This window comes from Suillus bovinus (assembly GCF_016758785.1).
Source record: "Suillus bovinus strain UH-Sbo-P2 chromosome Unknown EDB93scaffold_49, whole genome shotgun sequence".
Lineage (NCBI taxonomy): Eukaryota > Fungi > Basidiomycota > Agaricomycetes > Boletales > Suillaceae > Suillus > Suillus bovinus.
In genome coordinates, this window is record NW_024542105.1 from 91,690 (window position 1) to 117,501 (window position 25,812).

Sequence of the window (25,812 nt, forward strand, 5' to 3'; positions counted from 1 at the left end):
TACAGACTGTCATCACAGAAGACATCCGTTCCTTCTATACATATTGTGACTTCTCAAGGTCAACCGAACTACGTGGGCATTAATGACATGGGAATGATTAAGATGAATATCAACGGACCTGTTCACATAAATTTCCAAAACAATTTCCATGTGACGCCGAGAGGGTACCGCAGTATATACATAGCCTCGCACATATTGAAGCTGTAACTCGTGTCAAGCCTGACTGACTCGGAGTCTGCCGCATGGGCACAGCACGTATAGTTTCCTGTGACGAAGAGATGAAAAAGAGTGATTTCTACATTATGTACCTGCATAGTGTGTACATTGCGAATTCAGCGCGTCCAGTGCAACAAGGTCAGTGTGAAATTCCAGAAATGAAGTTGATGGGCGTTGAGCGTTGTTGAGCCCGGTTGCCCTTAGTCTAGGGTTAAGGTTACCAATGCCCTATACGAATCGCTAGATCTTCCCACCTACTCTTTAATGTCGCCCACCACTCCATACGTGCAGTCCGGGGAGCCTCTCAATGATTTCCTTCGTTCGTTTTGGCAGCGGCAAGTGGATGCAGCAGAACAAGAGACACCAGATTACAGGCATCCTCCACTCCCTCTCGCTCGCATTAAGAAAGTCATGAAGAGCGATCCAGACGTGAAGGTACGTTGCTCCGTCGTAAAACAATGCCGAGTTTTCGCTAACTAGGGTTCACAGATGATCGCAGCAGACGCACCTATCTTATTTTGCAAAGCGTGTGAAAGTACGTCCGGTGGTATCCTTTCCGCCACAGAAAGTTAACGTTTACATTCTCTTCACAACCTCGTCACATAAAATTTCACGCTGCTCACACACAAAAAGTCTTTATCTCTGAAATAACTGCTCGCGCGTTTATTATAGCCGACTCAAATAAGCGTCGAACACTGTCTCGTGCCGATATCGCCAAAGCACTCGCGAAGTCAGACCAATTCGACTTCCTTATAGATATTGTTCCTAGAGAGGAGGGACTTACGGGATTGACTCAGAGTGGTACAGGGACCGGTGGCATTGCAGGAGGATCTGGGACGAGTATGACGAACTTAGTCGCGGGTGTACGTGTTACCAATAAAACTTGTCGTACCTCTCAATGAACTTCCATCTAGCCAAGTCAAGCTGCTACTCATCAAGATTCTGAACACCATACAAGTGATGAATCTGGCAATTTGCCGTCGGCAGTGGTACTGGATCAGGTAAGGATTGCGATACACTTTGTGGCGTTAGACCCTATTCTATCTCCTAGGACCCTGTTTTCTCCCACTCCTGAGAAGCCCGCTGTGTGTATGACGTTCTTACAATTGCTTTTCACAGCTGCAGTCTCTATTAGCGCCATCGAACGCAATACATGCACCGTGACCCATTCAAGCATCCACCGATTTATGCTAGTAGTTCATATCGTGGATTTGAGATAGGGTTGCGCAGAGTTGCGCAGGAAGGTCTCCATTTTAGCAGGTCTGCCATCAGTGACAGCACATTCGGTAGGATGTTCGGCATTTGCTGTCATACCTACACCGATTAGATTTGGTACACCGTGCTCTGCCCCTAGTGAGGGACTCCCTCAGAACCTAGTCAGCAATGGAAGCTAAGGTCAAATATTCCATGCTTCCGAGTCATGCTATACACGGTGTTGTTTGTTCACATGCAAGCGTGAGAAAATGCTTATAGCTGCGTCTTAACACTTCGTCTTTTCATCCTAGGAAATCAGTACATAATTTCATGGACATTCTCTGAGATCTCGGTCAGTGGTTCAAGTAATATCGTATTCTAGATGACGGTAGTACTTTCAATACACCCACAGATATCTCAATATGGCCTGCTTAGGACTATTGGCCGAAGCCTGATTACAACTTGTAACTACGGGATCATAGTTACATAGGATATTGACGATATGGACTAGCGACATACAGAACCCACTGGTAGCCATGAGCCAAGAGACGCACAAATCTGCCGGGCAGCACGACATCCGCATACGCACTATGATATGGTGATGCATTTCAAGTTTCAACCTTGGGTCCAATCGGTATCATGTCTTGAATGAAGGTGACCGTTGAACATACTATGTAAAAATATCGCTATGAGCCGACTGAGACCCGAACTTGGAGCTCTTTCAGAACCACAGGAGCGGCATAAATACAAGGTAAGTTACATAACTAGCCGATAGTTCTGCACGCAGCTTTGATTTTTGGTGCTGTACGCCATCATCCGAACTATCGGTCATTTGTTCATGATATAGTGAACTTAAATTCGATGGCTTAGCGAGATTCAACGAATCGACGCGAGTGACATTTGACCGATACCCATTTTCTTGGCTTACTCGTCAAAGTACTCGTGTATAACATGGAGTCTTAGGCGACTACGTACGTCTTTCTCAACTAGCTCAGTACTTGATCAAAGAAAGTGTGCGGCTATTGACTAAGTAGTCATGATTCTCCGAGTAAAGGCGATATCACACTGCCTGAATTGAAGAATCACATTACTAGTGCTATGATTTAGAAGTGCTCCAGGTATGTGTATTGTTTCCTGTATTATCAGAACTTACCTCTTCGATTATCAAGACTCCTGACGAACTAGAGTTTCATTCCAGGATAGGCTGTACTTAGACTAGTAACACTGATCGAGGCACTGAAATTTTATATATTCTACGTTACTGCGCGAACTCACCGGAAGTAGCGCTCGGCACACCTTGTATCGCATCTGAACAGGATATCCTCGGTTTGTTGCGACTATGGCTGAGAGCATGAAAGTCCAGAGTCTCTGGGACATTATGCATTCTGACGCTGTATGGGACACAGCTAAGACTTCACCCTGAGAAGACTTTATGGGAATATGAATCTACACAAGATAGCGGTCCTAATTTTACGTGGATTTAAACGGCATTATTCATGGGATCGCATAGCAAACTCTGACGCGTACCAGCGCCCAATTGCAGTGTGAAGTCTACTCTCTTGATATAAAGGCGGGCCCATCTCGCAAAGCCTATAGTAATTATTCTTGTTCTAGTGGTTACCTACCCCGACGGCCCCGGACCTACTACGTAGCTCCGACTTCATTACGTTGTCAGGGCGACATGTTTTTTCTTTCCACCACGTGGGTCCTTAATGTGCTGCCTAAGAAATGGCGGAAGGTCCAACCGGAAACAGAAACGTCGAGCTCGACGCACTTGGTTGTAGACGTCAATGATAATGAGTGAGTAGACGTAGTCTTCTGCAGATTTTCACCTTGAATGAAGCTGACTCATATTCAACCAATCTACTAGACGCCCGATCGACCTTACAAAAAAACTTGTCAAGCAATTGGCGTATGCTACTGCCCAGGGTAGTTTCGGTGATGTATGGAGATGCGTATTCTCGGAAAAGGATTATAGCGTGGAGGTTGGTATAAGTTTCGTGGCAAATTTTGATATCTGATGACTTTCAAGGTAGCGGTTAAATGTGTAAGGATCGAAATCCAGGATGACCATTTCAAAGATATCGTCAACAAGGTGGGCCAATATGATATCGAACACCTGCATAGTGTAAAATATTTGCAGAGGTTGATGGACGACTTCCGCAAGTGGAAACCACTGCGCCATGATAACATTCTTCCTCTGTGCGGGATTACCTACGGGTTCGGTCCAGTACCAGCCATCGTATCTCCATGGATGCCCAACGGATCCTTGAGCACGTATCTTGATAGAAACTATGACATACTCTCTGGAGCCGACAAATTCGGTTTGGTAAGTCTTCTCCCATGATATAGCTGCATCACGACTCACGAGCGTCGCAACAGCTTGCTGATGTAGCTGCTGGTCTTCAATATCGTATGTCATGTCATTTTCGCATTTCATTAAGATAAGCTGATAGGATATGGCCTATAGTCCACTCAAATGAAGTGGCCCATGCAGATCTCACAGGTGTAAGCAACTGTGTTGTATGCATATATGTGACACCTCACATCTTTGTTTCCTGTTAGAGCAATGTACTCATCGATAGTGACGGAAAAGCTCTTGTAGCAGACTATGGGCTTTTAACTACCTGCTCCGACCTGAACGGGACCTCTTACATCAGGAGTAACGTACGATGGGCTGCACCCGAGCTTTTCGAAGTTCCGGACACCGAGGATGTATCTAGCTCACCAAAACTAGAAAGCGATATCTATTCATTCGGATGCATCGCATACCAGGTCTGTCGATGACGTGTATTTGCAACGCTCTTGTTCTCAATTCTGTTAGGTTTTATCTGGCCGGCAGCCGTACAGTAATATTCGCAGTGATCACCAGGTGGTTGTGGCCATCCTCAAGGGTGTCAAGCCCAAGCGTCCAGACATCCCTGTCATTGAAGACTGTCACTGGAACTTCATCGAGCAATGTTGGGTTGAGTTATCACAGCGACCTCCCATTGCTGATGTCCTAGATTTAATGTATCGCTATAGAGATGCTATGTGTTGACTCATGTTTTCGTATCAGACAAGTACTATGGCCATCGACTTCTTGGGATTCCTTGCACATTTAATGAAGGCTTCTTCGATTTAGAAGAACCAACTTGGGGGATCCATAATTTGACCGCCAAAATCCGAGGCTTGCAATATTGCCAATCCATATCTAGGTCGTGTGTTTACAATTGTGGCAGTATGGGCGTTCAATTTGTCTCCTGCAAGTGACATACGGATCATACAGGTTACTTGTGTTCGAGCAACGTGTTATGTCTCACAAAGCACCGCAAAAGTCGCCCGCAATATGGTCATGCATGGTGTAATAATCACGGGCCGTTTTGTAGCAAACAAGTCAAATTACACGGTCATAACGTGCATTTCAACGGAAATTGAAACGTTGTATTCGAGCTACAACGTCACAATTAGGTTTGAAGTTGATTCATGTCCTAAGTGCGACCGTGACTAGGCGGAACGCGCGGAGAAGGTGATACAAGTGGCAGAGAACCGACTATTATTGTGGGTAGTGCTGCTGTAAAGGCCGCGCGATCTTGTTCTAGTGCATGATTCGCTGGCCTATTGGGTAAAATCGGCCGGTAATTGACCCTACATCACAGAAAAAATGGAAGAAAACGGAGGATAGCTCTAGCGTGCGTGGTTTAACGTGAATTTGAATTCTCTGATAGACCAAATTGTAACTCATTTGGAACAGATGAATTGCAAAAAGAGGTACTATTGTATTGTCTCTGTGTCTCGTTATATGGCAGTACTAGTGCCATCTCGTTAAAAAGGCCACAATGCATATGCATGAGACTACTAGTAACCGAAATGATCCTACCTTCCTTCTCCCACTGCAGGTCTTGGCTAGAGAATATTGCGAGAAATTTATTGTGGTGGAGAAACCGGCCGTCTGCCATGATAGCTGCCACCGGCACCAGTGATATAGACCCTGACGACCAGCAAGTCCATAATCATAGTACCTTATGACAGTGCACTTCCTCATGTAACTTTTGATGCAGCCTACCCGACCTTACGGGATTGGTATCCAAACAGTCGCCTCATCCGATAGCGCACGGTAGTTTCGGGGACGTGTGGAAATGCACCTACAACGCACCAAACCGTCAAGGCCAGGAGGCAAGCATACTTCACGTATGGCTGTCCAGCAATCTGAATCCATGACAGGTAGCAGTCAAATCCATAAGGATCGATATCGCAGGTGACGATTCCAGAACCAGATTTACTCAAGTACGTTATCGGCTTCCCCTTTGTATGTGATACGCTTGCCCGAACCTTATGGTTTCAGAGACTCTTGGGCGATTTCCATGCACGGAAGCAACTGCATCACGAAAATCTTTTGCCTCTGCTCGGTTTCAGTCATGAATTTGGGCCACTTCCAGCGATGGTTACCCCCTGGAAACACAACGGCTCGCTCACAACATATCTTGAACACCATTTCATAGAATTGACCATTGAACAAAAGCTTCGGATTGTGAGTTGTCTCTCAGAAGTGCTCATACATCATGGTATTCATTGGAACTTTAGTTGCGGCAAGTCGCTGCAGCCATCAGCTACCGTGCGTGGAATCTTTAATAGTTTGTGAAAATAATAGTTGACAGTATTGCAGTCCACTCGAAGGGCGTGGTACATGGTGACCTTACTGCCGTACGTACTGGTTGTCTGATGGGCCCGCTGTCTAGCTCTGATCTGGAACACCAGAACAACATTCTGATAGACTCGGACCGCAATGCCTACGTAGCAGACCACGGAATTCTCACAATGTGTTCTGAGCTCTCAGGGACTTCATACATCAGAAGCAACGTGCGGTGGGCTGCGCCAGAGCTCTTCGAGGTACCCGAGAACGAAGAGTCATTAGCTCCACAGCCAGCTAGCGATATTTATTCCTTCGGATGCATCATACTTCAGGTTCGAGAGAGATTGCTTTCCCTTGTAATTGTGGTCGTTCGTTACTGAGATGACGCCGTAGGTCATGACAGGTCGACCACCCTATGCAGATGTGCGAAGCGATCATCAAGTCATTGTCCTGATACTGAAGGGTAAGAAGCCTACAAGACCAACAAGTCCGCACGATGCAGATTCTTTCTGGGATTTCATCGAGAAATGTTGGGGTGATATAGGACGTCGCCCATCTGCCGTTGATGTTCTGAACTTTCTAGGATCAGATCATGTCACTGCGCTAGTCAAACATACAGAAAGCTGATCGATCATTGATTTTATTTGTTTATATGTATATATTTTATATGACATACTGTAACATAATCATTCCTATTATGTAAGCCCGAATTTTTTGTACCACAGGAAGTCGCTTCTACTTACCGCATATCAGACTTTTCGTTGTCATATCCACTCAGCATTCGCGCTCGACGCTGACCCAGTGAGCAGTTTTTTTATACAAAAAAGTCATATTTATTGTCCTTTGGGGTCGAAGGTCGAAGATCCTATGTCTGACATAGCCGCGGCCCTATTCGCGGAGGATTTACATCTATCGTGAGTGTGTACCATGTACGGTAGTGACTACACACTGGCACACGCTCAGTGCAATATAGATAAGTAAACGCCTACTCCATCAGAACCAGGTGCGTAGAGAGATCGCGCCTCGTTTTTTCCAGTGTCGCGTTGTGGGTGGTCCTGGTTCCTAGGTTCAGTTTGTACGGACGAGCGTTGGTGAGCATGAGTAGGTTTATTTGCTAATGTTGATTTTGTTTGACTAGTTGCCCGAAAGCTGTACCACGAGGAGGAAGACAGGCAAACGTTCCTTCAGGCACCTCTTTCCAACAGTGAATCTTGTGCGTCAGTTCGTTGCGTGGTACTATTGGCAACTAGTGCCCGGAAATGATCCTGAAACTTCCCTTAGAGCGGCAATCCTGAAGGTACGTACAAATTTATTGGTTGACATGCTGCAAACGTTCAATCGAGGTCTGTGTGCGAGGCTTCGGGGGTTTTTCTGGCTGTGCAGGTGACCCGTGCCAGTCATAGTTGAAAATCGGTGTCTATACGATAGTCACGAGATGCGCGGTCTCGTCGTGCAAACCCTAAAGCTCTAGCTGCAAATATTGATGATTTGAACGTAGGAAAGTATTCATAATTGATCGAGGCGGAGGGCTGACCTGCTCACAGGTTCGGTGGCAGACACCTGAGAATCAATGCTGGATGATCGAATTAAAGAAGATTCTGAACTACGAAACCTTTCCTTCCTCTGTCATGACATCAAGACAATTCTACAGGTTGTGATATGGTTGTGAACTTTGCCTAAGCTAGGCCACCTTGCATCCGCATCTGTTCCGTGTCTTGCGGAATGAATCACATTGCATGAAATCCTCACGATCAAAGAGCGATTTCAATGTGGCCCAATTGCCAATTTCGTTGGTGAGCGCTTGAACGATGGCACATGCGGTTGCGGCGTGTTTTCATCTTACAACTTATCATAATTGGGCAAATTTCTTTCAGATCCTGTGCGAGCGCTAAAGACGTCCTGCACGCCTTATTACTATATCAATAAATGGATCGAAAATTATCGCAGTCAGTCATCAGTTGCGTTTCTCAGTGAAGACTGACTCGGAGAAGACTGATGCATACAAGCCATCAATTCCTTCGATTTGGCTAAAACCTTCAAGAATCTAAATCGACTTTCAATGAATGACTGATTCGTGTTAAGAACGTTTTATAGCTGGCGCAGTTGGACTACCATGACGTCTTTCTCAAAGTTCTATTATGAGCGCTTTACCCTTTTGCTAACAAAGCCGCTGAGAGTAATATTGCCTCGCGCAATTACTTCTCTTTTCAGTGCTGCCAGTGCCCTCCACATCCCTGACGCCTACTGACATGGGCGTCTGTAGTGAAACGGCGGCGTTCATTGTCGATCTAATTCATCCACAGCATTGCTTCGACCAATACCAGTTGTGGTGTCTTCGGTGTGATCCTACGCAGTCTCTTTCTACCGTGACTATCGGTGGGATCACTTTGCGATATGGTCGCACTAGTGATTTCTGCATATAAGACTGTAGTCCATCGGTGCTAGGGAACAGTACTATCTCCCGCTGTGATTTCCTACTGACATGTTCGACCGCTTACAACATTTCCTTCATGGTCTTGTATGTTTGTTCACATTGTCTGTGGAGCCATCCATTCATCTCACTCTAACAGGTTGGCCGTGTTGCATCAAGTGATAAAGCATCTTCTATCCAGCCTTTCGTTGACGGTATTCACACAAGCCAGACCCCGATTGTCGACACTCCGAGTCCCAGTAGAACTTCCGATGATCATGTTTCCAACGGGCGCCTCTCTACTTCTGATATAGAGGACTCGTACGTCATTTCTTTTTCCCTCAGCGAGACTTTTGTAAACATGAAGCAGTAGTAGTATTCTCTGTATCAAACCAAGTGATATCCACAGGCAAACCAGTTACCCGACCGCTACGGGTGGTCTTGGAGATGTTTACAAATGTACATGGAACCACGGTGTAAATTTGGATGAGGTATTTCATAGACTTGCTTTTTCTGCATGTCCTGATTGTGACTTCAGGTGGCGGTTAAATACCCACGATTCCAAAGTTTGAGTGATCCTGAGATTGCCAAAGTCAACAAGGTATAGTGGGACTCAGTCTGTTGACCGCACATCTGAACTTTTGAAACGCAGAACCTTGACCGCGAGATCCGTATTTGGGCCGCGATGAAGCATCAATATGTATTGCCCTTGCATGGCACTGTAGTCGAGGAATTCGGCCCATTTCGCGCGTTGGTTTCCCCCTGGATGCCGAATGGGACTTTGAACTCTTACCTTGATCGTGCACATAAGACCCTCTCGATGACGGATAGACTTCAGCTGGTGAGTTTCATTCTCGAAGCCGAATACGAGAACTTACTATGTTTTCAAATAGCTCAAACAAATTACCGAGGGGCTCAAGTATCGTGAGTGATGGATTGACTATGAATGTGACAAATATAACTTTGTTTTCTGCAGTTCACGACCACGACGTGATACACGGTGACCTTACCGACGTAAGTCTACACGACCCGTGCAACCGAAATGATCTTATGATAATTGTAGGGTAATGTTCTGGTTGCTGCCGATGGATCCCCTCGTCTTGCAGATTTCGGTATCTCCAATATCATGGTACGATCCAACCCTGCCTTTTCCTACCATACCGGTTCAGTACGCTGGGTCGCCCCAGAGCTCCTTGACCCCCCAGAAGATCAACCCATACAATGCGCAACGAAATCTTCCGATATATACGCTCTCGGCTCTATCATGCTTCAGGTTCGTAGTCTCGCATTGGCTGGCTAGTTGCACTAACGTTTCCTGCGTGCAGGTCCTATATGGGAAACAGCCTTATTGGTGGTTGAAGTCTGCCATACATGTCATTTCTGTCAAGTTCAAACGCACAGAGCCCATCGACTCCTCCATCGGGATCCGGCCTGATCACCTGAATTTCATGCGGCGGTGCTGGTCGACGGAGAGCAAGCTTCGTCCGTCAGTAGAAGAGGTAATAAACTACCTTCAAGAAGCCATGTCGAATGAGAATTCGTCTTTATAAGATCTCGGTTTGATGCAATACTTTTGTCTTCATATTCATTTCGGGTGTCTTATTATATATCATAATGCTCCATGTCTTCTCGGTGTTGTATGTTACACTAGCTGTATTCGTATTAATGTAGGAGTAATACTTGTGTGCCAGCGAGCTGCATGCAATATCAGTCATCAGTGTATGTAAAGCAAGGCAGTGACAATATGGGAAATACACAATAACTGCTTTTGGGAAAACCTTTGACACGTGCGATAAAATATAGATTCGAGGGTTCTGAACGCCTGAGAACTAACACAGCAACGTGTTATCATAGGCGTTTAGCTGCAGTCGAAGTTTCCATCGAAGAGAACATCATCATGATTCTGAGCGCCGCATCATGAGTATATTATTAAAGTTTGTAATACCATGGGCTAAGAAAATTATAATTTACTACAAATTAATATATAATAATATATTCGTTCATGGAACATCCCCATCAGGTGACTAACATTGTGATAGGTTTCATTCAGCTAATTCGATGATATCAGGGTATAAGTTACGATACTAGCCTCGTTGTTCTGTATGTAACTGATTCAACTGAAACTTTGGCTGCAGCTAAACGCCTACGATAACACGTTGCTGTGCTAGTTCTCGAGCGTTCATCCATGTTTCATCACATCTGTCAAAGTTTGGTATGTGCTCAAAAGCCGCCCTCACTGGTGTAACCTTTTTGGCTCATCAACTCGGACAGGTATGTCATCAGATGATCTAGTATCAATCCCAGTGAAAATCGGATGGACGCCCTCTCACGCAGATTGACAGAAATCGATGGAATTTGAGATTTTTGGCGTCAGACGTCCGTAAATAAACGCTGAAAATTTCAGCGCTCGGTACCGAGTCTCCGACCATGCACGGAACTTTAGTAAGTGCAGGCGCTTTCCGGTATGTAATATTCTTTATCGAACATCGATGACTTGAGTTATACTCGTTTGGGAGATGTGTTTATCATCTATCTGTTATCTTATGCGTCTTTTATGGGGAATGCTCCTGTATTTATACCCCAGTTGCATTTGCCATTCGACGTATCACTTGGACCCACACTCTCATCCAAGACGAATAAAGATGCTACCACCCAACATCATTTTGAAAACTCCGCTCATAGAGATCCCAAGTGGAGAACTCAGGAAAACTAAGGAGATTCCTAATTACGCCGGTGGCTTTGGTGACATCTGGGAATGCATCTGGTCCACCCCTTCTAGTAATTCCCCTGTCATAGTGAGCCCAGCTCCAATCACGCGGCATGCATGCACATTGATTTGTTTGAAATTTCTAGGTCGCAATCAAGGTAGTGAGGGTCACTGACACCAGTCAAACGGTACCGTTGGAAAAGGCCGCATGGGTAAGGTCTCACATTAGAGCATATAAGCATCACTTCTATATTTTTGGTTGACAGAATATGCGACGTGAGGCCCATGTCTGGGCCAACTTAAAAGACGACCATGTCCTCTCGCTTCATGGAATTACGAATGATTTTGGAGTCTTGCCAGCTTTTGTTTCGTCGTGGATGACAAAAGGGTCTCTCGAAAGTTACCTGAAAGAACCAATCTCGCTTTCGACATCCCAGAAGCTGGATATGGTAAGTGCATCAGTGTCTGAAACACCGCCTGAATCTCAAGCAGAACAGTCACATCAGATAGCATCTGGTCTCAAGTATCGTGCGTAATTTCTATTTTTTCATGCATGATGCAGATTGAAATGGCCCATTAGTGCATGAATGTGGCATTGTTCATGGCGATTTGACACCGGTAGGATTCTCATCGTTTACAGAACTATACGCTTGAGAGATGACGATATCATAAATTCAGGCCAACGTACTCATCAATAGCGACGACAAACTTTGCCTCGCAGACTTCGGTCTCTCGATGATCCTCGTAGAATCTGGAAATCCCACATTCAACTCCTGCCACGCGGGTAACGTGCGTTGGATGGCCCCCGAAATGGTTGAGGAGCAGGCAAAGCCAACAATGCCCGCAGACATATATTCTTACGGTTGCATCATGCTTCAGGTAAGTATCTTTCATTCGTCGCGATTGGTGCATGTCTGACACTCCGAAGCTACTTTGTGGTGAACAACCGTATATCTGGAAAATACAGGCGATTCACGTGATGGCGGCCATAGTGAGAGGAGGAAAGCCGTTCAAATTTGACCAGCTCACCGGTATTGATCAAGGCCAGAAGCAGTATTGGCTGGAATGTCTGTCCACCGATTCCGGTGCTCGACCTAAAGTTCAGGAAATCATAGCGTTCATAGAAGCCGAGCGGCAGAAACTTTGATTATAATCCACATACTCCATGCAGCTGCTATCAATACTTTGTTCGTATCGATCCACGACCTCGCAACCCCCTTCGATCACCTTTGTACCCATTACCCTGCTTTAGAGTTTATTTTCGGAGCTCGTCTTCCTAAAAACGCGCGCCTGTCAAGCGTGACCCTCGCATAAGATAGTAGTGGAAGTTAGCCCCATTCACCGGGTATAAAAAGACAGGTTGATAGCGCACCTCATTTTGTTTGCGCAAATGCAATTACAGAGATGACCATCAGTCGTTAGGCCTCTTCGACAGCTAATGTTATCAACCGTGCCTGAACGAATACTCAGTGTTATCATGCAAACGAACGCTTACTGATCGATGGCACAAACTGCGTGGGATGCTGATATCGGCGCAGTACATCTGAACTTATCCGCAGACTTGAACGAGCAGCATCTCGGTAGTACTTCGAGCTAGGTAGACTCACGGGTGCACTGTTGAGTGAGACGACGGCGCACGTTAACTTTGAAAAATACCAGTGAGGTCTTTTAGTAGTGAATTGACACATTGCGTGGCGATAAACAAAAGTGTTGCCCCATGAGTAAACATATATGCTTGAAGTTCTTGCGCCCAATCATTCAAAATTCCGGTGAGAGCGATACATGTGGACTCAGTAAGCGTAGTATCTGAAAGTCGGTGCCGTTTGAACTTTGCACAATTGAGACAAGATCATCGCCCAGAAAAGTTGGCTTATATCAGCTGTGAAATTGTAAATTCTCTCCTGATCGGAATCTGATTTTGATTTTCGTACCTAATGCAGTATCTCAACGAGTGACTCTGAGACATGCCATGATAGCGTCCAGAGAATCTAGAAAGTCCACTATTAATGTCTGTTACCATCCTGGCATTGGTGCCGTGCTGATTGGGCTAGATTCACAAAGTTTGCTCACGGAGTCATCTGGTCCTTGGCCACGACTCACCTAGCACGAGCAGTGACTACACTGGTACCCGTTTACACTCTACCGGGTGTCGCCAATCCACACACCGAAGGCAGACCAGTGACTGGCACACCTGTCATGGAACTCCAAACACTGAGATACCTACCATGCCTGTCAACATATTAAAAATGAACATTTCATCCGTATGGTCCTTAGCAAGACCATCGTTTGTCCTGACCCGATGGCCCATACCTAAATACGTTTTTTCTGGGTCGCAGAAAAAGATGTAGAATACCCTCACCCTCTATGACGTACGGAAGAATGAGCTCGATCAGAATCGCCTGGAGCAGATGTAGTAGACTTGATGGTACGTCCCTTGTCATGAGAATGTTTTCTATCTTCACAATTGCTTGTATCTAGCATCTATTGCCTACTTTTCCCATCCAGCCTCAACTTATTCAGGCGCTACCTTGTCTTGTCCACAGCTTATCTATGTTTCACGATGCTGTCAATGACTCGATACGTCCGCGTTATTTCCTGTCATCTTAGTTTTCTGTCCGTGATCTTCCCCTTCGTCGAGACAATAATACAATGCTGCGATGGCCTCCTGAATGATTTCTCTGTTCTAAATCTACCAGTCTCCCAGAGTTTCATGTACGTGAATTACTCCCGCAGCCAGCATGCTGTCCCGACGAGTATCAATAATGTTGTCAAACCCGTCCGCCTCAGCACTGAAACATACCAAGCCAGTCCTCGAATTCTCATGATTGGAGATAAGAATGAAGAGCGATTTTTCGACGAGCGCAAGCCTGAGTCTAAATAGTACAAAACAGAACGCGATATGATGAGATGCGTGTTAAAACTCTATACAGTCTGCAGCGTTCAGCAGGTGAAGCTGACGTGTCGAGTGTAGTACATAACACGGGGAAGAGCATCGAAAATAAAGAAACATCACAGTCCGCACCGCTCGATAGTTGAAGCTGGCGTGCTTGGTATCGTACACAGCGGGAGCGCATAGTGTGGGTAAACCGCAGAAAGAAGTGGTAAACTTGGCTCGAGAATCATCTACTTATTTGCTGCCAAGTCCTTTGCTATGGGCAGATGTTTAACTTCGAGTTCGCGACGAAGCGAGGGACGTACACATGCGATTTTCGAGTATGAACTCGAAAATATTCTTCTCTAGTTCCTCTCCCCGATAGCCTTGACGAGAAATCTCTTTCGCTCCTTTCTCCACAGCGACTGCCGTCGGAGATTTCAAGTAATAGTCCACGGCAGACTTGATGCTCTCCCGCTCGTTCCCGCCATTGATCGGCAAAAAGGCAGAGTACTCAAGGACGATAATAGTAGCTGCTTCCTATTATGAGTACTACAACTTGTCATGCAGTGGGAAACTAACCAATACCAGTATGAAGGATTCCGTTTGCAGCAGCAAACGATGATCCCTTCGCAACCTGTTGCACAGCCATACAGCGCCGAAGATCAATGCGAAGAAAAACCAACCTACCAAAGGCTGAAGGATACGGACAATGTGAAGTACATTTGTGCCGGCCTGGTCACAGGTTTGGGTATCAGAATCAACCTCACAGAGAGAAGTACTTGCCTTCTGCAGGAAAGGAAAATCAGAACCAGGAGGTAATAAATTGACATTTGGTTAATAAGAGAGACGCACATTCTATTTCATTAACCGTGACAGTTGCCAATAATCAACCACCAGATTGTAGACAATGACAGGTGTGTACGGGGAACTTACAAACTGTCAAGAGTTGGAACCAGATGAGCACCACTACGTAACGGTGGAAATATGCAATCCATAGACGTACAAGCTGAATAAGATTGCTTATCAGTAGAGTAATATAGGATCCAGACGGGACATGATTCACACACATTCTGCGAACACATCATGGATACAAGAGATTATATGGCTAGAATCCTTGAGCGATTGAAACCTACTCACATCCTACGGAGTGAAAAAACAGTCAAAATGATCAATACATTGAATGCTTCGCAGGAGGAAGGTAAAACGACTCACATTCTGTGTGGGGCAAGAGAATATGCAAGATATGTGAGTATAGAACATAAGCCATCAGGGAGGGGCACTCAACGAACTATGCATTATATGAGCAATCATGATTCAACTTGGGTGATAGAATAGAAGATGCTCACATCAGGCTATGAACACGAGTTAAATTAGGCAGTATCATTTCAATACAAAATATGATAAAGACACCTACCACCTGCCAAAAAAACAAATGTAAGATTTCTGCACATGGATTGAAGGCAGAAAATAACCAAGGTGCTTACATCCTGCCAACAGGCGACCAACAGCGATTATCAGCTTGGGTTGAGGATGAGAAAACATCGAGGCACTTACGTGCTGTCAACAGGGGAGCAGCAGCAAGGGATGGGTAACATGAGCATCGGCCTAGGACTAGAACACATCAGGGCACTTACATTCTATCAACAGGCGAGCAGCAGCAAGGGATCGGGATAATGAGCATCGGACGAGGACTCGAAACCATCGAGGCACTTACTCCCTGTCAACAGGCGAGCGGCAGCAAGGGATCGGGATCATGAGCATCGGACGAGGACTCGAAACCATCGAGGCACTTACGAGCTGTCAACAGGCGAGCAGCAGCAAGGGATCGGGATCATGAGCATCGGACGAGGACTCGAAACCATCGAGGCACTTACGAGCTGTCAACAGGCGAGCAGCAGCAAGGGATCGGGATCATGAGCATCGGACGAGGACTCGAAACCATCGAGGCACTTACATACTGTCAACAGGCGAGCAGCAGCAAGGGATCGGGATCATGAGCATCGGACGAGGACTCGAAACCATCGAGGCACTTACTCCCTGTCAACAGGCGAGCGGCAGCAAGGGATCGGGATCATGAGCATCGGACGAGGACTCGAAACCATCGAGGCACTTACATCCTGTCAACGGGCGAGCAGCAGCAAGGGATCGGGATCATGAGCATCGGACTAGGACTCGAAACCATCGAGGCACTTACATACTGTCAACAGGCGAGCAGCAGCAAGGGATCGGGATCATGAGCATCGGACGAGGACTCGAAACCATCGAGGCACTTACGAGCTGTCAACGGGCGAGCAGCAGCAAGCCATCAGTGTTGTTCATGCTATTTGACCTTCTCAAACTGCAATCTTACCAGCTGTTAACGATGGACAACTACAATGGAGAAAAATTTATCATACTGTCGACAGGTTCAGCACTTCAATATTTACCATTCATGAGCGCTATTGCCAGTGCGTGGTCAGATTGAATGAATCTTTGTCTTACCTTCAGATGTGGAAACCACTTAGCAATTCCATACTGATACACTTCATAATCGATTTTCCCGGATTGCCGTACGCCATCAACGAGTGTTCTAGATCATGTTGGAACAAAGATGTGACTTGGAACTCTGCGACTCACCTGACTGCACACTTGATGCAAAGCTCCAGGTTTGACTGTTGTGTCGAAATTAGGCACAACTGTAATTCTTCGTTGTCCAATGCTAGAGTCGTGTGATCCAGTAAAAGGTTGCAGTTGGTATCCGGTTTGTGCATATCTAGGATGGTGACTAATGTCAACTTTGACATGGCATGAGTCAATACCACTTACTGTCCAAGCGTACATGGGACTTAGGACGCGCACGGTTTTCAGGAGCGCACAACCGATCCAAGACACCTGTGTTTGTAAACAATTCTTCGACCTGCTGAGCGATCCTGCTGGAGAATTCTTCTCTTGATGTCCCTTTCAGTTGTTTCTTCAGTTGTCCGTATGCGATTGGACGTAAAGCTTCGAATTTGGTAAATACCACGACGACGGGAACTGAAGAAGGATCATTTAGTCCGAGCAAGGCATAGTAAAATAGACGTGAAAACTCGCTGTGCCCGGTGTCGCACTCTGAGAAGAACTTCTCCTCTGATCGTTGAAAGGTCCGACAATGGTCGTCCATCGGAATACAGTACCTGATGGAAATCAACAAGCGCTGAACGTCAGAAAAGAGTCGCTTACCATATAACATGAAGTCGCTCCTCCAATTTCGTCGTGTTTGCCCGTTCTGATATAAATTTTTTCATGTTCTCGAATTCTTCTTCAGAACCCGCTTCGAAACCGCATGAGTCGTGGAAGACAAAACTGGGATTGCTCTTGAACACCATCTCGTTTCTGATGTCATGGTTTCCACGCTGATCGTCTGTCAGTGTATGTACTATGCCTGCAGGGAAAATGTTGTAAGCACCTTGATTGATGATTCTACGATGGCCGCATCGATCTATCCACAATTGATCAGTGATAAACCCGTACATCGCATAGATCATCGATCGTACCTTGTTTCCTTCTGTATCGTAAATTTCTGGTTCATCCGTGGTATTGCAGACCTTGTGAAGGATGGACGTTTTGCCTGCATTTGCTCTTCCTATAATGAGAACTCGAAACCGTTGAATCATTTCCCTGAGGACCTGAGCGTCGATGGATGCCATGAGGAGATCTTAGTATGCGTCCTGAAGTAGAGGTGATCTGATTTATGTTGAAAGCTGTTCCGTGGTACAGAACGAGATCGTGGCGAGAGATAACAACGAAGCAAGGGCTCGTACGGCTTATGACACAACAGCTACACACGGCGTCTATCTCGTTGCATTAGGCAAACAATTCCACCTCCCAGTCACACCGGCGCAGTTGCAATTATTCAATCATTTGTACAATAGAGCACAAGGATCATACAACAAACGATGTCGAACGATGCTAATAAGAACGTTGAGAGATATGAACTATAATGAACAATCAGAATACGATGAAAATGACAGAATTTCTCTCTTCCCTACCCGTCAGGCTCAAATATCTGTGGGCGGATCTTCCCGGGTCATCCAGACGATTGATCCTTGAGAGTAAACAAGAGCATGTCGGGATGTGCATGTGAGACACGACATTTCGTGGTACTGGACAGGGTCTGAACATTTCACCCCGGAAGATGGCGTTCTGGGTATGAAGTAGTATCGGGTGACGGAGCAGCTGTCGCTGAGTCAAACGCCGATACTGGAGATGAATAAGACATTGTTGAATGTGTGACGTCTTTCTTTATGGCTGCATCGCGTCGCAAGACACCGTATGATATATATGTTCGAGACGTGGAGTTTGCGCTTCAAGTTCAAGTGTTGTTTTTGATGAATATGATCCGCCAAGTCTGCAGATAGGCCTGCATTTTGTGTTTAATGACAAAGCTGCTGACCGGGGAAGACAGAAAGTTGAGTGACATAAACCAATTTGTGACCACGATGTGTGACGTCCTTGCGGTTTGAAGTCTTCTCCGATGATATAGACCACAACTCACGAACGTCGTAACAGCTTGCTGATGTAGCTGCTGGTCTTCAATATTGTATGCCTGGTGCATCGCATACCAGGTCCGTCAACAATTTACATTTGCAATGCTCTTGTTCTCAATTGTGTTAGGTTTTATCGGGCCGGCAGCCGTACTGAGTACTCGCAGTGAGGTAGTTGTGGCCATCCTCAAGGGTGTCAAGCCTAAGCATCCAGATATTCCTGCCATCGAAGATTTTCACTGGAAATTTATCAACTTTAGCCATCACAGCAACCTTGCCCACACCTTGTCGTGTATGGGCGTTCAGTCCGTCTCCTGCGAATCGACACAATGATGTAGGCTTCTTCTGTCCCAATGCTGTCCTAGCAACGTAGACAATACACAACAGGACCTCAAAATATCACTCAAGTGCTCATCGTGATGTTGTAGTCACCATTATGACGCGGCGGTTAACGAGAATGCAATTCCACGGTTATTAATGTGCATCCCAACAGGAATTGAAAACGTTTTGTTCAGGCTACAGCGGTATAAACCAGATTTCTCAAAAGTCGATACATTTACAATGGGTGTAACGCCCAGAGAAGATGATTCAAGCGGTGAGGAAGTGACTGTTGCAGGTGTGCTAGGGCCGCAGTATCTGTACTGATTGGGTAAAGTCAGCTAGTGATTGGCTCTATTTCATGAATTCGATGGAAGAAAACGGAAGAATAACCGTGCGCTGGTGTACGGACTCCATTTCATTTGGAATGGAGACGTCATTTGATCGATATTCATATTGGCAAAAGGGGGTACTACAATTAACTTATTGTTTCGGCGCTCAGCCTACCTCGTTAAAAGAGCACGATCTATGAAATAACTAACCTAAATGATTCTGTCATTCTTATCCCACTGCAGGTCTTGGTTAGAGAATGTCAGGAGGAAATCGTGGTGGTGGAGAAGTGACCCGTCTGTCATGATAGCTACCACTGGTGGTAGTGAGATAGACCCCGACAACCAGCAAGTCCATGATCATAGCATCCTGCGACGATGCACTTCCTCACGCGACTTTTGATGCAGCCTACCTGAACTTACGGGATTCATATCCAAGCAGTCGCCTCATCCAATGGCGCACGGTAGTTTCGGGGATGTGTGGAAATGCACCTACAACCCACCCAACCGTCAAGGCCAGGAGGCAAGCAGACTACGCGTATGGCTGTCCAGCAATCTGAATCCATGACAGGTAGCAGTCAAATCCATAAGAATTGATATCGCAGGTGATGATTCCAGAGCCAGATTTACTCAAGTACGTCATCAGCTTCCCCTTTGTATGTAATACGCTTGCCCAAACCTTATGGTTTCAGAGACTCTTGGGCGATTTCCATGCACGGAAGCAACTGCATCACGAAAATCTTTTGCCTCTGCTCGGTTTCAGTCATGAATTTGGGCCACTTCCAGCGATGGTTACCCCCTGGAAACACAACGGCTCGCTCACAACATATCTTGAACACCATTTCATAGAATTGACCATTGAACAAAAGCTTCGGATTGTGAGTTGTCTCTCAGAAGTGCTCATACATCATGGTATTCATTGGAACTTTAGTTGCGGCAAGTCGCTGCAGCCATCAGCTACCGTGCGTGGAATCTTTAATAGTTTGTGAAAATAATAGTTGACAGTATTGCAGTCCACTCGAAGGGCGTGGTACATGGTGACCTTACTGCCGTACGTACTGGTTGTCTGATGCCCGCTTTCTAGCTCTGATCTGGAACACCAGAACAACATTCTGATAGACTCAGACCGCAATGCCTACGTAGCAGACCACGGAATTCTCACAATGTGTTCTGAGCTCTCAGGGACTTCATACATCAGAAGCAACGTGCGGTGGGCTGCGCCAGAGCTCTTTGAGGTACCCGAGAACGAAGAGTCATTAGCTCCACAGCCAGCTAGCGATATTTATTCCTTCGGATGCATCATGCTTCAGGTTCGAGGCGTTCCTTAGTAGTTCCGTTAGTTTGCGACTAATATCTCGTAGGTTATGACAGGTAGACCACCATATGCAGATGTGCGAAGCGATCATCAAGTCATTGTCCTGATACTGAAGGGTAAGAAGCCTCCAAGACCAATAAGTCCGCACGATGCAGATTCTTTCTGGGATTTCATCGAAAAATGCTGGGGTGATACAGGATGTCGCCCATCTGCCGTTGATGTTCTGAACTTTCTAGGATTGGACCATGTCACTGCACTAGTTAAAAAAACAGAGAGCTGATCAATTTTATTTTATGTATATACTACATAGCAGATACATGCGCTTCACGCAGCAGTCTGGATGCTAAAATCTCAGGTTTCTAAATCATGATATTAACAGTACACGTGGCAGTTGTTACATTCCCCCTCCTGCTGCCCTGAGAGCCAAGCCACACACGGTATGTGGAGCTCGGAGTGCATAAAAATGAGAATATTGTAGGTTTATCTCCTGTGAGAAAAATATGTCATGACCCTACTACATACTACCAGGTCAGTTCGACGACAAACACCCAAGAATCAGCGCTGGATGATCGAATTAAAAAGATTCAGAACTACGAAATCTTGCCCTCGCCTGTCACGACATGCTACCCTACATCCTCAGTTTATTCCACAACTTGCCGCATGAGCCATATTGCATGAAAACGTCACAAATCACGATCAAAGAGCGATTTTAATTTAGCTCACGCTCAGGCTGCCAACTTCATTGACGAGCGGTTGAATGACAAGCCTTTGCGGCGTGTCCTCATCTTAGGACTTGTCATCATACGTAGGCGTGTTTCTTTCATATCCTTTCACGGTGCGAAATGGTTCGAAGCTTTTGGTGCATACAAAATGGGATGGGTCAATCGTACAGTAAGTCATCAATTGCTTTTCTCAGTAAAGACTGACTCAGAAAAAGCTGGTACACAGGCCGGCAATTTGACGATTTGGCCGAAGCCTTCAAGAATCAAAATAGACACTCCCTGAACGACTGACTCGTGTTAACAACGTTTTGTAGCCGACAAAGTTACAACTATCATGGCATCTTCTCGAAGCTCTATCTCTTTGCCACGAGGATTGTCTTTTGCTAATAAAGCCCGGAAAAAGAATATTGCCTTGCGCAATTACTGCTCTTTTTGGTGCTGCCGATTAATGCTCTCTACATCCCTGACAACACGCTTCAAGAAGCTCATTGTCCGCCCAGAAGTAGGTTCTATGCTTGACGCCTACTAATATGGGCGTTTGTAGTGGAGGGGAGACATTCATAATCGATCTGATTCATCCACAGCGTTTCTTCGACCAATACCAGTGGGAACGTTTTCAGTTTGACCCTACGCAGTCTTTTTCCACCGTAATTATCGGGATAACTTGTGATATTGTCGAACTAGTGTTTTCTGCATATAAGACTGTAGTTTCTCAGTGCAAGGGAACAGACTATTTTTCTCTGTAGTTTCTCGTCGATATGTTCCACCTCCAACAGTTCTTCCATAGCCTGGTATGTTTTTTGACATTATCCATGAAGCCATCTATTTATCTAACTCTAACAGGTCGGCCGTGCACCAGGTAGCCAAGTATCTCCTGTTCAATCCGTTGATACAGAGGACTTGTATGTCTTTTCTTTTTGCCTTGGCGAGACTTGGTGAACATGGAACAGTAATGGTATTCCTAACATCAAACCAAGTGATCTCCAAAGGCAAACCAGCTACCCGACCGCTACGGGTGGTCTTGGAGATGTTTACAAGTGTACATGGAACCGCGGCGCAAGTTCGGATGAGGTATTTCACAGACTTGTTTTTTTTTGCATGTCCTGATTGTGACTTCAGGTGGCGATCAAATCCCCACGATTCCAAAGTCTGAGTGATCCTGAAATTGCCAAAATCAACAAGGTATAGTGGGATCCAGTCTGTTGACCGCTCATCTGAACTTTTGAAACGCAGAACCTTGAGCGCGAGATCCGTATATGGGCTGCGATGAAGCATCGATACGTATTGCCCCTGCATGGCACTGTAGTCGAAGAATTCGGCCCATTTCGCGCGTTGGTTTCCCCCTGGATGCCGAATGGGACTTTGAACTCTTACCTAAATCGTGCACATGAGACCCTCTCAATGATGGATAGACTTCAGCTGGTGAGTTTGATTCACGAAGCCGAATACGACAACTTACTATGTTTTCAAATAGCTCAAACAAATTACCGAGGGGCTCAAGTATCGTGAGTGATGGATTGACTATGAATGTGACAAATATAACTTTGTTTTCTGCAGTTCACGACCACGACGTGATACATGGTGACCTTACCGACGTAAGTCTACGCATTCCGTGCAACCGAAATGATCTCATGATAATTGTAGGGCAATGTTCTGGTTGCTGCCGATGGATCCCCTCGTCTTGCAGATTTCGGTATCTCCAATATCATGGTACAATCCAACCCTACATTTTCCTACCATAACGGTGCAGTACGCTGGGTCGCCCCGGAGCTCTTTGTTCCCCCAGAAGATCAGCCTATACAATGCGCAACAAAATCTACCGACGTATACGCTCTCGGCGGTATCATGCTTCAGGTTCGTAGTCCCCAGTTAGGTGGCTAGTGACACTCACGTCGCCTGCGTGCAGGTCCTATATGGGAAACAGCCGTACTGGTGGTTGAAGTCTGCTATACACGTTACTTCTGCTAAGTTCAAAGGCACAGAGCCCATCGACTCCTCCATCGATATCCAATCTGATCACCTGAATTTCATGCGGCGGTGCTGGTCAACGGAGAGCAAGCTTCGTCCATCAGTAGAAGAGGTGATAAACTATCTTCAAGAAGAGATGTCGAATGAGAATTTGTCTTTATAAGGTCTCGGTTTTGAAGCGATGTTTTTTCCTGTCTTTATGTTAATTCCGGGTGTCCTATTATAAATCATGATGGTCCATGTATGCTCCTACTTCTCGGTGTCGTATGATACGCTAGCTGGATTCGTATTAATGCAGGAGCAATACTCATGTGCCAGCGGACTGCATGTAATACCAGTCCTCATAATGTATGTAAACAAGGCAGTGACAATATGGTAAGTACACAGATATTATTCCGAGTACATAGCATCCTGGGTTAGCTCGTTCATATCGGTGTTACTCTACTCCTAAGAACTCTACAATCGCAGAAGTCACTGGTCGATCATCAAAGATGACAGATATGCATCTCAACGCAAAATCCCTGTATACGTCTTCAATATCAGAGAAGTGACGGAAGGGTTCTGTTCCTGCGACTCTTGCCGCAATAACGTGGTGCGCTTTCGTTAGCCATAGGTAAGGTGCGCGTCCACAAAACAGCTGCACGCTGTCAGTACAGTAACTCACATGAAATCGAACGGGGAGCAACACACCTGAAGCATGATGCAACCATATGAGTAAACATCGGCGGCTTTGGTTGGCATCACTACTCCCCCTTGGTCGGGCATGGCAAACATCTCAGGCGCCATCCACCGTACATTTCCTTGATGGTACGAATTGAAGGTGGAGTTTTGTGTTTCTGAAAGTATCACCGAGAGACCGAAGTCTGCAAGATAAAGTCTCTGATCGGCATCCATCAGAACATTGGTCTGTAAATTTGTTATAACAAGACATCTTAGCTACAACTTTCAACACGTACACATGTTAAATCGCCATGGACCACTCCTTTTTCGTGTACTAACAAGTCGGTGAGCATGCCTGATCCAGATACAAAACAAATATAGATGCACAATACTTGAGGCCAGCAGCCATCTGTCTCAACTGAAGATATGTTAGAATTCGTTCGGTGTTGCGATATACGGCACGTACCATTCTCAGTTTGTCAGCCTCAGAAAGAACAAATCCCTTTGTCAGATAATTATCGAGCGATCCATTTTCCATCCACGGAGAAACTAGGGCAGGGAGTATCCCAAAGCCATCGACAACACCATTTAAAGGTAGAATGTTTTCATGCTCTAGTTTGATCCAAACATAAGCCTCGCGACGAATCCTCTGTGAGTTGAAATGAATGAACACAAAGACTTTCAGCTCATTCTTGCTCCCACCTTGCTTGTCTTATTCACTAGTTCTGTATCGTCTGCTTGAGGAACCCTAACTGATTTGACCGCAACCTAGAAGGCAGTCAATATTGTGAATTTTCGATCGAGTGCACAATTACCTTGGACGTTCCATCCTGAGATTGTGGAGACCAAGAACACATCCAGACGTCACCGAGCCCTCCTGAGCCATTGGGATACGATCCGAGTTTTTTGACTTCTGTCGCGGGAATCTTATATAGCTTGATTTTGAAATTTATTGGGTAAGAAGGCTGGTGACTGCCATTTCCCTGCCAAGGCCCGTCGAGGGTAATCTGTGACTGCTGTTCACATTGAATACAAGGGCAGAACTTACCACAGATTTCGTAGAAAAGCGATTACCCATTGTGATAATAACCGTGCTAGACCAAGTTGACGAAAGGCAACCGTGTGATGGTCGTTGTTTAAGCTGCTGGTCTGCAGATATATAATTGAAAATGTAAACGCTCAACAGACGTCGCGTGATGGGGCAGTGAATTATCGGACCGCATCATTGATACCAGTTTGAGTGAAACTCTGCTTCGCAAACTTGAAAACTGCGAGATAGTCACTTTACGGCTGATTCCTGAATATACCTTGACGGCGATGTTCATTCACAGTACAAAGTTTTCTCGGCAATTGCCTAAGCCTTTATGCTTCCGTACTAGTCGCTTAGTAGCGGCAGCTCGTGCACACGCGTTTATCTCGTGGTTATTGCGTCGACAACGGAAAACCCCAGATCTGCGCGCAGATACACGCAGCAGTCTAAATATTCTGTCACGATGGATATAATCTTCGTAGAAAAACGCTAGTCTTCTATCAGAATCCGAAGGACTCCACTAGCGCTGCACTGGTTGGTAGCGTCTATCATAAAACCGAATTCTTCAGCGCTCTAAATTCTCAAAGGTATGTGCTAGTAAGGCATGTCAATAACCTAAGAAAGATCCTGTTCACTAATATACACAGTTGGCCGCTCTCTCACCAGATTTTTGAGCGCCGAGACTTGCTGCGGGATAACTTGCAGGAATATGCCATTTCTCTTATTACTTTCCACCAGATCTGATGACACTCACGTCGCCTGCGTGCAGGTCCTATATGGGAAACAGCCGTACTGGTGGTTGAAGTCTGCTATACACGTTACTTCTGCTAAGTTCAAAGGCACAGAGCCCATCGACTCCTCCATCGATATCCAATCTGATCACCTGAATTTCATGCGGCGGTGCTGGTCAACGGAGAGCAAGCTTCGTCCGTCAGTTGAAGAGGTTATAAA

General features: G+C 45.8%; 10 protein-coding genes across 10 annotated transcripts; 7 read left to right on the top strand and 3 right to left on the bottom strand.

Moving 5' to 3' along the window:
* The first annotated feature begins 362 nt into the window (after positions 1 to 362).
* On the top strand, positions 363 to 1,628 carry EDB93DRAFT_645422 (histone-fold-containing protein). Its single transcript, XM_041456966.1, has 6 exons — positions 363 to 651; positions 706 to 751; positions 850 to 1,079; positions 1,131 to 1,217; positions 1,336 to 1,502; positions 1,571 to 1,628. Exons 1-5 carry the CDS (start codon positions 481 to 483, stop codon positions 1,378 to 1,380), a joined length of 579 nt encoding a protein of 192 aa, XP_041305323.1. The 5' UTR covers positions 363 to 480; the 3' UTR covers positions 1,381 to 1,502; positions 1,571 to 1,628.
* A 1,246-nt stretch (positions 1,629 to 2,874) lies between these two features.
* EDB93DRAFT_645677 (kinase-like domain-containing protein) lies at positions 2,875 to 4,845 on the top strand. Its single transcript, XM_041456968.1, has 8 exons — positions 2,875 to 3,210; positions 3,281 to 3,395; positions 3,443 to 3,505; positions 3,554 to 3,739; positions 3,793 to 3,823; positions 3,881 to 3,918; positions 3,976 to 4,185; positions 4,235 to 4,845. The coding sequence occupies exons 1-8, from the start codon at positions 3,092 to 3,094 to the stop codon at positions 4,448 to 4,450; spliced, it is 978 nt and encodes a 325-aa protein (XP_041305324.1). The 5' UTR covers positions 2,875 to 3,091; the 3' UTR covers positions 4,451 to 4,845.
* Position 4,846: 1 nt separating this feature from the next.
* On the top strand, positions 4,847 to 6,925 carry EDB93DRAFT_645728 (kinase-like domain-containing protein). Its single transcript, XM_041456970.1, has 9 exons — positions 4,847 to 5,081; positions 5,144 to 5,390; positions 5,451 to 5,565; positions 5,614 to 5,676; positions 5,735 to 5,920; positions 5,974 to 6,004; positions 6,056 to 6,093; positions 6,148 to 6,354; positions 6,416 to 6,925. Exons 2-9 carry the CDS (start codon positions 5,239 to 5,241, stop codon positions 6,647 to 6,649), a joined length of 1,026 nt encoding a protein of 341 aa, XP_041305325.1. The 5' UTR covers positions 4,847 to 5,081; positions 5,144 to 5,238; the 3' UTR covers positions 6,650 to 6,925.
* Positions 6,926 to 8,029: 1,104 nt separating this feature from the next.
* EDB93DRAFT_645688 (kinase-like domain-containing protein) lies at positions 8,030 to 10,065 on the top strand. The gene is made up of 9 exons (XM_041456969.1): positions 8,030 to 8,540; positions 8,593 to 8,753; positions 8,803 to 8,923; positions 8,971 to 9,033; positions 9,085 to 9,273; positions 9,326 to 9,356; positions 9,409 to 9,446; positions 9,496 to 9,705; positions 9,758 to 10,065. Exons 1-9 carry the CDS (start codon positions 8,505 to 8,507, stop codon positions 9,980 to 9,982), a joined length of 1,074 nt encoding a protein of 357 aa, XP_041305326.1. The 5' UTR covers positions 8,030 to 8,504; the 3' UTR covers positions 9,983 to 10,065.
* A 1,009-nt stretch (positions 10,066 to 11,074) lies between these two features.
* On the top strand, positions 11,075 to 12,286 carry EDB93DRAFT_1252705 (kinase-like domain-containing protein; the record flags this gene model as incomplete). Its single annotated transcript, XM_041453327.1, has 7 exons — positions 11,075 to 11,227; positions 11,286 to 11,351; positions 11,406 to 11,588; positions 11,637 to 11,667; positions 11,720 to 11,757; positions 11,818 to 12,018; positions 12,068 to 12,286. The coding sequence occupies 7 exons, from the start codon at positions 11,075 to 11,077 to the stop codon at positions 12,284 to 12,286; spliced, it is 891 nt and encodes a 296-aa protein (XP_041305327.1).
* A 2,070-nt stretch (positions 12,287 to 14,356) lies between these two features.
* EDB93DRAFT_646538 (uncharacterized protein) lies at positions 14,357 to 15,132 on the bottom strand. The gene is made up of 5 exons (XM_041456971.1): positions 15,078 to 15,132; positions 14,798 to 14,950; positions 14,702 to 14,746; positions 14,594 to 14,648; positions 14,357 to 14,544 (listed from the first exon to the last, which is right to left on the bottom strand). Exons 2-5 carry the CDS (start codon positions 14,866 to 14,868, stop codon positions 14,452 to 14,454), a joined length of 264 nt encoding a protein of 87 aa, XP_041305328.1. The 5' UTR covers positions 14,869 to 14,950; positions 15,078 to 15,132; the 3' UTR covers positions 14,357 to 14,451.
* Positions 15,105 to 17,682, bottom strand: EDB93DRAFT_1230041 (uncharacterized protein; the record flags this gene model as incomplete). The annotated part of the gene is made up of 11 exons (XM_041451273.1): positions 15,105 to 15,154; positions 15,190 to 15,195; positions 15,361 to 15,366; positions 15,429 to 15,498; positions 16,496 to 16,583; positions 16,631 to 16,766; positions 16,820 to 17,029; positions 17,087 to 17,169; positions 17,216 to 17,388; positions 17,442 to 17,474; positions 17,530 to 17,682. 9 exons carry the CDS (start codon positions 17,680 to 17,682, stop codon positions 15,362 to 15,364), a joined length of 951 nt encoding a protein of 316 aa, XP_041305329.1. The 3' UTR covers positions 15,105 to 15,154; positions 15,190 to 15,195; position 15,361.
* A 1,785-nt stretch (positions 17,683 to 19,467) lies between these two features.
* On the top strand, positions 19,468 to 21,148 carry EDB93DRAFT_646618 (kinase-like domain-containing protein). The gene is made up of 9 exons (XM_041456972.1): positions 19,468 to 19,518; positions 19,575 to 19,689; positions 19,738 to 19,800; positions 19,859 to 20,044; positions 20,098 to 20,128; positions 20,180 to 20,217; positions 20,270 to 20,476; positions 20,528 to 20,955; positions 21,010 to 21,148. The coding sequence occupies exons 2-8, from the start codon at positions 19,621 to 19,623 to the stop codon at positions 20,759 to 20,761; spliced, it is 828 nt and encodes a 275-aa protein (XP_041305330.1). The 5' UTR covers positions 19,468 to 19,518; positions 19,575 to 19,620; the 3' UTR covers positions 20,762 to 20,955; positions 21,010 to 21,148.
* Positions 21,149 to 21,961: 813 nt separating this feature from the next.
* Positions 21,962 to 23,334, top strand: EDB93DRAFT_1252708 (kinase-like domain-containing protein; the record flags this gene model as incomplete). The annotated part of the gene is made up of 9 exons (XM_041453328.1): positions 21,962 to 21,994; positions 22,047 to 22,105; positions 22,154 to 22,274; positions 22,323 to 22,385; positions 22,437 to 22,625; positions 22,678 to 22,708; positions 22,761 to 22,798; positions 22,848 to 23,057; positions 23,110 to 23,334. The coding sequence occupies 9 exons, from the start codon at positions 21,962 to 21,964 to the stop codon at positions 23,332 to 23,334; spliced, it is 969 nt and encodes a 322-aa protein (XP_041305331.1).
* A 7-nt stretch (positions 23,335 to 23,341) lies between these two features.
* EDB93DRAFT_646779 (kinase-like domain-containing protein) lies at positions 23,342 to 24,866 on the bottom strand. The gene is made up of 7 exons (XM_041456973.1): positions 24,647 to 24,866; positions 24,534 to 24,599; positions 24,298 to 24,480; positions 24,219 to 24,249; positions 24,128 to 24,165; positions 23,862 to 24,077; positions 23,342 to 23,808 (listed from the first exon to the last, which is right to left on the bottom strand). The coding sequence occupies exons 1-7, from the start codon at positions 24,686 to 24,688 to the stop codon at positions 23,608 to 23,610; spliced, it is 777 nt and encodes a 258-aa protein (XP_041305332.1). The 5' UTR covers positions 24,689 to 24,866; the 3' UTR covers positions 23,342 to 23,607.
* Between the last annotated feature and the right edge of the window lie 946 nt (positions 24,867 to 25,812).